Raw genomic sequence first — 12,104 nt, forward strand, 5'->3', positions numbered from 1 at the left:
TATATTAGGACATGGTTCATCCTCATTCCAGTTGTTGCACTTTTGTCTTCTTGATGATAGTCTCACCATGCACATTCTTCTTATACCTATGTATTCATGTCAGGATATGTTAGCATCAAAATGAAATGATGTCAAATACCATTAAAGATGTTAGAAAAAAGCAAACTTATACCTTCCAAAAGTGTTAAGACTGGCCTGCATCTGTCCACACCCAAAGTTGCATTGAAACTCTCTACAAAGTTGGTCTTGTTTTCATCACTGCAAATTTGGGGAGCAAATTTGTGCCTTGCCCACCTTGACTGGTTCCCCAAATCAACCAACCATTCACAAGCCATTGGATTCACAGCATTAATCATGTCCATAGCCTTTTTAAAGGTGAAAGGAGATGTTGCACTACAGGCCAACTAGAAGAGTGAATGCATCAAAGGGCCAGAAAATGATCCTTTCCCACTACAAGAAAAAGGGTAAATTCCGACGGACACAAAATTCCGTCGGAAATCCTATATATTCCGGCGGATTTATATTTCGTCGGAAATTTCCGATGGAATTCCTACGGAATAAAAATCCGTCGGAATATATGGGCATTCCGACAGAATATCTGTCGGAAAATTTATATCCTGACGGAAATAAAATCCGTCGGAAGTTTCCGACGGAATATTCCGTCGAAACATTAAATTTCCGACAGAATTTAAATCCGTCGGAAAGTTCCGACGGAAAATTAAGTTTCTGACGGAATATTCCGTCGGAAATAATTAAATAATAAAAAAACCTCTTTAAAACCTAAAAAAACCCTAAAAACCCTTACACTCCTTTCTCTCTCCCCGCCTCCCTTCTCTTTCTCTCTCCTCTCTTCTTTCCTCTTCCCCTCTTTCTCCTTCCTTCCTCCCTTCTCCTTCCTCAGCTCGGCGCACGCAACCTTTCCTCTTCCCTTCTTTCTCCTTCCTCTCCTCTTCCCTGTTTCTCTTTCCTCTTCCCCTCTTTCTTTTTTTTTTCGTTTCGTTTTCTTTGGCAACTCAAGATTATTTCAAGATATTCAATGGCAACTCATGAAAATCAAGGTTTTCATGTTAAATTCGACCATGAAAACTCTAGATCTAGAGTTTTCATGGTCGAATTTGACCTTATAAACCCAATTTCGACGCATTTTTGGGTCAAATTAAGGTATGTTTCTCTTTTTTTTCTTCTAAATTTTGATTTTAATTAATTTGTTGAATTTTTTGATTTTTTTTGAAATATATGGTGTTGGTGAAGTATGGATTTTTTTTATGTTTTTTTTTTTTGGTGTTTTCGGTGGTTGTTTCGGGTGGTGAGGTGGGTTTCGGTGTTCTTTTGGGTGGTTTCGGTGAGGTGGGTTTCGGTGTGGGGAGGTGGTGGAGGGGCTGGGCGATGGGGGCAATGGGTTAAGGTGGTAGGTGGGGTTGTGGGTTTCGGTGAGGTGGGGAGGTGGGCTGGGCGATGGGGCAGTAGGTTAAGGTGGTAGGTGGGGTTGTGGGTTTCGGTGAGGTGCGTAGGTGGGCTGGGCGATGGGGGCAGGTGGTTGGGTTGGTTGTGGGTTAAGGTGGTAGGTGGGGAGGTGGTTCTGGTGAGGTGGGGAGGTGGGTGGGTCAGGTGAGGTGGTAGGTGGGTGGGTCTGGTGAGGTGGGTTAAGGTGGTAGAGGGGCTGGTGGGAAGGTGGCGTTTTTCTTTTTTATTTATTTTATTGAAATTTCCGTCGGAAATTTCCGTCGAAATATTCCTCTTCCGACGGAATTTCGGTTAAAGTCAAAACCAGTTTCGACAGAATGTATTCCGTCGAAAATTCCGTCGGAAAAGTGGCTTCCGACGGAATTTCCCTCGGAAATTAAAACGTCGAATTTCCTACAAAGGCTGTTCTGAGAGACAGTTTCCGACGGAATTCCATCGGAAGGCCGTTTTCCGACGGATTTTCCCCTGTTTCCGACGGAAAAAGTCCTTCGGAATTCAGCTGTTTTCTTGTAGTGTCCAATTCTTGGCTAAGTGTTTACAACAATATCTCCTGTCCACTTCAGACCATATCTCAGTTAGTGCCACATCTATTCCCTGCACACAAATACAGAAAAGTGAGTTTAGTTGTTACTAGTGATTTCAGAAATTAAAGTGTGAGTGAAAGAGCTAACTTACTTTTTGTCTGTCTGAAATAATACACCAGCCATTACCCCTCCTAGAACCTGATAGAATATGCTTCAAGTGCCAGAAAAAATACTTCCAATTGTCACCATCTTCCTTGGGAACTATAGCCCATGCAAAAGGAAACAATTCATTGTTTCCATCTTTAGCCACAGCAGACAGAAGGACCCCACCAAAATGTCCTTTCAAGTGAGCTCCATCAACCCCCACTAAACTCCTACATCCTGCAACAACACCATCAATGTCAGCCTTGAATGAAATGAATATACTTGAGAAAGTGAGTGATGGATCAGGTGGATTAAGTTTCTTCCATGCATAGTTAGCTGCAGATCCTGGGTTGGTTTCTTTAACCATCTCACAATACTTTGGCAAATGTCCATAGGAAGTATCATGCCCACCATTTATCTCCTTCAATGCTACTGCTCTCATCTTGTAAAGGGTACTGGTTTCCATGTGCACTCCATATCTACTGAATAAGAGATCATTCAGTGTCTTTTCAGAGATGTCATTATTAGCCCTTATATCTTCCATTAGTTTTTCTGCAGCCCATTTAACAGTCACTAGGGGATTCCTTTCATCTAGCCCTCCACAAGTGTGCTCAGAGTTCATTAAACTCTTTATAGCCCAAGAAACTCCATCTGGTAGCCTACTTGAATGAATTCTCCAACCACAATTTAAAGCAAGACAGGAAGCAGTGAACCTCCATGGACTGCTCCTATCAACCACTACTGCAAAACCACATTGTATACAATAATCTCTGAAGACAGACATGAAATGCTCTTTATCACTAAAGATCATTTAGGGCTTCAACACTATACTTCCAAACTCAACATCAGACACAAATTCACCATTTTTATACATCCTACTAAAATAAGTGTCATCTGCATACAGACAAGATTCCAGCAATATGATATGTATGGGTCATATGTGTCAGTAATATTGCCAATTTCTTCATCCTCTTCATATTCATCATCAATATCATCTTCCTTATTAGCACCCTCATCCATTTCATCTTCCTTATTAGCACCCTCATCCATTCTTCCAGCACAGCCTGAGCAGCTTTAGCTCTACTACTTTCACCAATCTCATATGTTCCCCAGTCTGAGCATCCTTAACCTGCCTATCCCTAACTGCTTCATTGAACTCACTCTCACTCACAACCATGGCTTCAACCATAGTTTTATTGGTCTGAACATTCTTCTTCCTAGCAGCTGTACTCCTTGGTATTTTTGTGAAGGGCAAGAGAGTTACATTTCAACATTGAGGGTATTGCCTGAGAATCTGATTTTTGATGAAATACAGGCGCATTTGAGAAAGTTTGTTGTGGGGCCATGGTTTCTTTATCACTGGCTAGTCGAAGCTTTCTCTTGAGAGGTAGTTTTTTAGGTTTCACAGTTTTAGGTGCACTCTTTTTTTTCCTCTTTGTTGACTCTCATCTTCATACTCCTCTATATTATCAACTGCTGCATTGTGCTCTAATTCCATCTCTATCCTAATATCATTCCAATACTCCTCACCATCAGGACACTCTTCATTCCCACCTTGTTCATCAACTGGAGCATTTTTCTTAGGTGGGCTAGGATTTTTTATAAGTGATTTAGCAAGCTTTCTAGCAGCAATTACACAATCAATAGGTTTGTCAACACAACCAATCCAAATAGTAATCTCTTCCCTATCCCTTAATCTATTCAGCATTGACATTCAATCACTATCAGAAGTAACCTTAACATCTTTCATGTTATAGCAGTAGTGAAAGCTAGGGAATTTAGGGAAGTCATAATTCTTTTTCCTAAACCCTTCCTAACACTTATTGATCAAATCTATCCACATGACCTTGTCAATATCTTTAACAAAAATACTTCAATTACATTACCCATATAGGCAAACTTTAGCATAGACTGATCCATTCTGCAACATAACAACCACACGCATATATTTTAACATCAAACACGTACTAGCAAGCATACAGATTTCATCTTTGTTCAACATGTACTCAGACAAACAAAAACAGAGCATGTAACTTCTGCAAGTATAAGAACAACATGAACAAACTTAGGGTTAAAAGACATACCTTGCTTAAGGTCTGTATACCACTTCAGCAACCGCTGGAAGGTCCACGATTGTGCGAATTCCGTCAGAATTTCAACAATAAACCCTAAATTTCGTCTCTTTTCATTCACCAAAAATCGAACTATTCCAAGCCGTTAATCGTTAACAATTGCTCAACAATTTCGCCAAAAAATCGTCATGCAAATGTGTTTGATCCTTACAAATTTTTAATCAATTTGTTTCAGTGTATGATTTGGTGGAGGTTGAAGGAAGAGGAAAGAGTTTGGGATTTTTTCCTTGATCAATGTCGAGCAAACAGTACAATTGCAGTGGCCATTAATGAAAAGAGGAGGGAATCAATTAATTCAGGGGTAGGTTAGTCTTTTTGCGTAATGTAGTAAAAAAATGAGCCATTTTGAAGTTGGTTAGCCCATTTAATGATAATTAGGCCGATGAAGTCAAATTAGTGAAACAAGAGTGCCACTAAAATTTCCCTAAATTAATTGCTGTTGCTTGAATGACCAGTTAAAAGACACTTTAATATCTGAAGTCAATAGCATTAGAAATCTCCTTAAATTATTATTTTTTTATTTTACTTTTTGGAGCAAAGAATTGGAATTTTCATTAATTTTATAAGACAACTTGTCTATAAGTACATGCGATATGTGACAATCTTACGAGTTTACAAGTTATTGTGGAAATTCGATCCTAACTTGCTAAATGCTAATATGCCTAATTTAGTTTACTCATTCCTAATGATTTTTGTCAAAGATATTTAAGCTTAGCTTGTTTGATTTAAGTTTTTTTGAGGATATGTGCAATTGTGCTCACAAATCATCCTACTGGAATTGCCAAATAATACATGCCCGTGGACATAATATTATTGACAAAATAAATAAATTCATAGATAGATTATTTGTGCTCGAAGTCGGTAGCTGAATACACTGCGAGATTATGAAATACAATATGAAAATACTAAGCTACATTTCTTTAATTCAACAAGCTTAACTTTGGGTGGTAACTGAAAATGAGGTTGGATAAGGAGGGTTATTAGGCACTTCAGCAAGGCCATCTAGCATCCGTGTGACTGTTTGCATTGTTTGTCGTAGGCTTGGGTCTTCTTGGATACACCAAAGGGCTACCGTTACAAATCTCCTTAATTGAGTTATGTCTGTTAGAGCTTCCATGTCATCATTAACAAGTGAATCCAATCTGTTAGACTGATAGCAGTCAAATGCCCAATCTGTCAAAATGGCTGCTTCATTTTCAAGGAGTTCCATGCATACACTTTTTCGACAACATATGATCTCCAACAAGAGAACCCCAAAGCTATAGACATCTACCTTTGCTGTGAGTGGCTTGTTTCTAAACCATTCGGGAGCAACATAGCCCTTGGTCCCTCTAATTCCTGTGTTTGTATGGGTTTGGTTCAGAACCAAAAGCTTTGCCAAACCAAAATCAGATATACGGGCTTGCTTATAATCATCTAGTAGGATATTTTGAGGCTTTATATCACAATGAATGATCTGTCTGCTGCACTCTTCATGCAAATACAAGAGCCCCCTTGCAATATCTTGAGCAATTTGAATCCTTGCAGTCTAGTTTGGCCTTAAATCACCGAAAAGATAATCTGCTACAGTACCATTGCTCATATATTCATATACCAGTAACCGCTGATCTTCTTCCTTGCAAAAACCTATAAATCGAACCAAATTCTTATGATGAGTCTGGCCTATCACATTCACTTCAGTTTCAAATTCCTTATCAGCATCCTTAGATATCCGATCTAACTTTTTCACAGCAACAAAAATAGGAGAAACTTTGTGTCCAATTTTTCCCTTGTACACAATACCAAAAGCCCCTCTTCCGATCTCTTCCTTGAACCCATCAGTTGCATCTTCAAGCTCCCTGTATCTGAAGCAGCGGACACTGCTATACTCACTGAAATTTTTACTCTGATGCTCTTTAAGGCATGTAGAATGACTTTTTCTATACATGATGAAAGCTCCCAAAATAGTTGCACTTAACAGAAGGAAATTAACACCTACCGATGTACCCAACATGGCTATGACTACACGATTCTTCTTATTAATCTCTATAGCATTGTCAGAATTATTACCATTCCATACCAGAAAAGTTATCTTTGTTACCTTTGAGTCTTCCCTTCCATTGGAAAGTGGCAGCCTCTTCTTCCAGCAACTGGAGTCATATTCGTTGAAAATGGCAGCAACACAGAAACAATCAGTGAGACAGGAGCTTTTGCAAACCTCTTTATTGGTAGGTTGAAGACGTGCATAATCACCAAATGGCCAATTAGTGTTTTTAAGCTCATGTAGCTCATATTTATCTTTGGGAGCAGTCTGGCCTTGTGCTTCACAAACACCTTGCTTGAAGTTTGGCACACAACTTCCATATGTATCATTGGGATCTAGTAGAGAATAACCCCGTGGGCAATTACATGTTGGCCTATTGTTATTTCCGAGGCTGCAAATGCTGTTAAACCCACAAATTCCGCTGCCTAACTGTGGTTCAGGTGATCCTGTCGTCATACATATGTTGTCTGGTGTCGTCTGCACCATGTTCCAATCATTGCTAATGGGAGTTTTTGAGACAGAATACCATGTTAAAACCCCATCAAAGCCTAAAGTCGCCCTCTGATAATAATCATTTGGTGCAAGCGTCTTACCTGGTGGTAAGAGATTGTACCTTGAGCCATCCTTTTTTAATATATACATATACCCTGACTCGTTATAGATCAATCTCTGGCCTGAATTATTGGCATTTGCTTGGTCATTAGTGCCACTAGTATAGTAAGCACCATAGGCATAGTTGGTTGTCAGATCTCTAGTATTGAGAACGAGGTTTCCATCAGCAATTAATCGTAACTGGAACCTCCCCTGTGTAAAATTAGTATCAGATAGCCTAGAGTTAACCACCCCATTTATCTCCATTGACTGAGTAGGCAGCAACGTATCTGTAGGATGCTCAAAGCTCTGCCAAACTGCATCAGTAGTGCTGCTATTTTTCAGCACAAAATTCCCTGTGTCATTCAGAAAACCATGATTAACAGCTCGACCACTTAATTCATCAGTGGTATTCCATAGAGGAGCTCCATGAGGGTCACTAAGAACTAGACCCTCATTAGCAGTTAATTTTACTGATGATCCCGAGGTAACGAGGTTACCTTTATTTCCATACCAAATTATGGTATCAGGGATCTTAGCGTACCAGATTGCGAGCAGGAAGAGATCACTGTTATTAGGAATTTGATGAAAGCCGAAGGCAAAATCGCCTGAAGGGGAAAGCAATGAAGTACCATTGCTGGTGGCTATGATAGATTGGCCAACTGTTAAGTTGGCATTATTTTGGGCAGCAATAGGTGATGATTGTAGGAGTATAAGTGCTAATATGAAGATGGTACAAGAAAATAACATCCAGGCCATCACATCATTCAGACTAGCAGAATGATCAAATTAGAGGGAATTTTTTTTTTTTTTTTTTTTTTTTTTTTTTTTTTTTTTGTGTGACACAAATTAGAGGGATTTTGGTTGTTACAAAGTTACAAGGAAAATATTACCCAAAGTTCTTAAATTAGAAAAAGTTATTGAACCATTCTTAGTTTTTAACCTTGATACTGGGTCAAACCAATCACTTGATTGAATAGTCTAAGGGGGGACTCAATTTTCAAAGCATTGTGTTTATCAAGCACTAAAATTCTACAAAAATCACCTTCAAGTAGGTTGAGAAGATTGAAGAAATTACTTGTAAATTTCTCATGCTGACTACATTGCTGTCATATGGTTGAGCCTTAATTTTATCAAATCTATATAGGCTCGGGTTGTGCCTTATTTGGTTTGGATAACATAGCATTAAGCTAGTTTGTTATTATTGTAGCTTTAAATGAATAAATTGCTAGTATAATCTTGCTATGTGACAGAGGTTGTACTTGTAGTAGTATTTTGTACTTTATTATATACAAGATTGATACACAATACACAAAGGCATAAGAGATTAAGAGGTTGCCAGATTGGTCATAGTCACTTTGCTAAATTAGCCTGTAGGCCTAATTAGTGACGTGTCCGAACAGACCAAAATCATAGGTCCAAAATCTAAGAGACCCAAAAGTAATAAATGGTTCATATTAAAAAAAAAAAAAACCAAATCTTGGAACAAAGTTAACAAGTTACATTCTGCCATAGCAGTAGATGATGAAGATATACAGAACATGTTCAAAAGGGCTCTGGTACTACATGCCTATGAAACATAATTCATTATTACACAATTAAACTTAAATTCAAAGATTGACCACTGAAGTAAGTAAAACAAAATGAATTTGACCTGAAAATGTACTTTATCTGGCCTCTTCAGTTTTGAGTAGTAACTGAAAATGAGGTTGGACAAAGAGCTATCTGGCCACTTACAAGTAATTACATTTCTTCAAACAATAGGATATATAAAGTAGGTTTCTGGGGAAATGCACTTACTAATTTTGCTAACGAAATTACAAAGCAAATTTATTTCTATGGAAATCATTCATAATCACACCAATACTCTGTTGATAAGTATTAGGTGACTCGTACTTCGTTGCTTTGTCCGCCCGATCGGGCGGACATTACCCGGTCTGACCGGGCGGAAGAAGAAGAGGTGCCTGGCAAATTCGTTGAAGAAGCTGCTCTCGCGCGCCCGACCGGGCGAGCTTTCGCCCGACCGGGCGAGCCTTCGCCCGATCGGGCGGACATTGCCCGATCGGGCCGGGCGGAAGGGGTTTTTTGGAGTACTTCGGTTGTTGGAAAAGACGTGTTCTCGCGCCCGATCGGGCGGGCCTTCGCCCGACCGGGCGATCTGGGTTTTTTTCAGCGATTACGAATTTAATATTTATCATATTGTGATATTGTAACCTAAGTATATCTTAATTAGGAATCACTACTATATAAACTTCCTATTATCATTATTAGGGTAACGGAGAGAGAAACACAAGAGAGAGAATACTTTGAGTGATTAAGTTCTTCATTGTAATCTTTGTAATCTTTGCCAGTTTATAGTGAAATCATTCGATCTCGGTGCCCGTGGACGTAGCTATCACATCGATAGTGAACCACGTAAATTCTTGGTGTTGTTCTTATTGTTTGCATTGAATTTCTTTATTGTTTTCTTGTTTGTTTACGACCTTTGCTTCCGCTGTCGCACAACAATTGGTATCAAGAGCTCAGGTTCAATCCTTGGAGAGTTTCTTGAAGATAACAATGGCAGGAGATTCAACAATAAGAATTGAGAAGTTTACCGGGAAAAATAGTTTCGGGCTATGGCAAATTAAGATGAAGGCTCTGTTAAAACAACAGCAGATATGGCGTCCGTTGGCTCCAAAGAGTACTACTTCGGAGTCAGGAGACGGACCGACTGACTCGCAGTTAGAAGTTATGGAAGAGAAGGCACACTCTACCATATTACTTAGTCTTGATGATCAAATCATCACGGAGGTGGCTGATCAGGAAACGGCGGCTGGATTGTGGCTGAAGCTGGAGTCATTGTATATGACTAAGTCGTTGACCAACAAATTATTACTGAAACAGCGGTTGTTTAGCCTCCGGATGCAGTCAGGTACTTCCTTACGGGAACATCTAGAAAAACTTAACTCTATTTTGCTTGATTTACGTAATTTAGATGTTAAAATTGATGATGAGGATGCTGCGTTGATTTTACTTGTATCTCTACCGTCTAGCTTTGAGAATTTTGTAGAGTCTTTTGTTGTTGGTAAGGATTCTATAACCTTAGAAGAAGTGAAGGCAGCACTTCATACTAGGGAACTCAGAATGAAAGCTACGAGTGATAATGGGGATAATGGTAGTGGGTTGTTTGTTAAGTCCGGAAAGTCTAAAAAGAATAAGGGGTTTAACAAGGGGAACAATGCTGGGTCGGGTGCTGGAAACGGCAAGGATGGATCTAGTAAAACTACTACTAAAACATGTTATTACTGTAAAGAACCGGGTCACTTTAGGAATAATTGTCCGGTGAGGAAAAACAAGTCCCAGGCTGCTGTAGTTGAAGAGAAACCGAATGAGAGCTATAATTCAGAGGAAGATTTAGCATTAGTCAGTTCTGCTAGGTCTGATGATTTATCTGATAACTGGGTTCTAGATTCAGGGTGTTCGTTCCATATGTGTCCACGTCGAGATTGGTTTGATACATATGAACCTCGCAATGGGGGCATGGTTATAGTCGGTAACAATGCTCCATGTAAGGTCACAGGTATTGGTTCCATGAGGTTGAGGACTGTTGATGGGCGGAGGTTAACTTTGACTAATGTACGGCATGTTCCTGCTTTAGGAAAGAATCTGATTTCATTGGGTACCCTGGATGACTTGGGGTACAATGGTGTGTTTTCAGATGGGGAGTTGTGTATTTTCAGAGGTTCTGAGTTGGTACTTAAGGGTATCAAAAGGAACACCCTCTATGTTTTTGAGGGTGTTACACTGCCTAGTTCTGCGGTTTGCGCATCTGTATCTCACCAGGAGATGACTAAGATTTGGCACATGAGGCTTGGTCATATGGGGGAGAAGGGGATGCAGCTATTGTCCAAGAGGGGTCTTCTATCCGGGGTCAAGGTTGCCAACCTTGAATTTTGTGAGCATTGTGTGTTTGGTAAGAAACACAGGTCAAAGTTCAGCAAGGGTGCTCACATTACTGATGCAGTGCTCGATTACATCCATTCAGATTGCTGGGGTCCATCTAGAGTTGAAGGTATGGGAGGTTACCACTATTTTGTGTCATTTGTTGATGACAAGTCCCGATACACATGGCTTAGGTTGCTTAAGTCAAAGGATGAGGCCTTCAAAGTTTTCAAGCAATGGAAAGCTTTGGTGGAAAATCGACAAGGAAGGAAGATCAAGAAGCTACGAACGGACAATGGGCTAGAGTTTTGCAAAGACGAGTTTAATCAGTTCTGTGCAGATGAGGGTATAGGTCGGCATCATACTGTCAGGAAGACACCACAGCAGAACGGTGTAGCAGAACGGGTTAATCAGACACTGCTAGAGAGAGTTCGATGCATGCTCTCTAATGCAGGGCTTGGGAGGAGGTACTGGAGTGAAGCTGTGTTAACAGCTTGTTATGTCATTAATAGGGGTCCTCATTCTGGAATTGATTCCAAGATTCCATTTGAGATCTGGAGTGGTAAGTTGCCTAATTTTTCGAATTTGAAGATTTTTGGTTGTGTTGCTTATTATCATGTTATTGAGGGTAAGCTGGATCCACGAGCCAAGAAGGGGTGTTTTGTTGGGTACGGGGATGGTGTGAAGGGGTTTAGAATTTTTTCACCTTCGGAGGGTCGGGTCATTCTTAGTAGGGATGTTACTTTCGATGAAAACACCATGTATTCAATTAAAAATGCAGAGATTTCAGATTTGAGAAGGGAAGGAGACAATTTATTACAGACAGATGGGGTACTTGAGGTACATCAGTCTACCATTGCTGATTTACCTCGGGTACAATATATTGATGATGATGCTGATGTTCCAGTGCCGGGTACTCCTGAACCTGAGATTACTCCTACTCATTCTAACTCTGGGGATGAGGTGGAGCAATCTAATCAGGGGTCATCTAGTCAACCTGACACCATTCTTGAGATGCCTAAACGAGTTATCAAGAAGCCTGTTAGATTGATTGAAGAGATGGAGGGAAGAAATTGCTGTGTTGATGCGATGACAGGTTATGCATTGAGTGTAGCTGATGATGTAGAGTCATTTGAACCTGCCACATATAAACAAGCAATTAGTTGTAGTGAGTCTGCGCAATGGCTTGCCGCAATGGGTGAAGAGATGCAGTCTCTTTACAAGAACAGAGTGTGGGAACTGGTAAAAGTACCGGAAGGGAGGAAGCTTGTGGGTTGTAAATGGATTTACAAGAAGAAAGAA

At 40.0% G+C, this 12,104-nt stretch overlaps 1 protein-coding gene and 1 pseudogene across 1 annotated transcript; both read right to left on the reverse strand.

Moving 5' to 3' along the window:
• Nucleotides 1-1,959: 1,959 nt before the first annotated feature.
• LOC110737171 lies at nucleotides 1,960-3,182 on the reverse strand. The gene is made up of 3 exons (XM_021917548.1): nucleotides 3,035-3,182; nucleotides 2,140-2,873; nucleotides 1,960-2,058 (listed from the first exon to the last, which is right to left on the reverse strand). The coding sequence occupies exons 1-3, from the start codon at nucleotides 3,180-3,182 to the stop codon at nucleotides 1,960-1,962; spliced, it is 981 nt and encodes a 326-aa protein (XP_021773240.1).
• A 1,902-nt stretch (nucleotides 3,183-5,084) lies between these two features.
• Nucleotides 5,085-8,076, reverse strand: LOC110736152 (annotated as a pseudogene).
• Between the last annotated feature and the right edge of the window lie 4,028 nt (nucleotides 8,077-12,104).

Source organism: Chenopodium quinoa, unplaced genomic scaffold, assembly GCF_001683475.1.
Source record: "Chenopodium quinoa cultivar QQ74 unplaced genomic scaffold, ASM168347v1, whole genome shotgun sequence".
Taxonomy (NCBI): domain Eukaryota; kingdom Viridiplantae; phylum Streptophyta; class Magnoliopsida; order Caryophyllales; family Amaranthaceae; genus Chenopodium; species Chenopodium quinoa.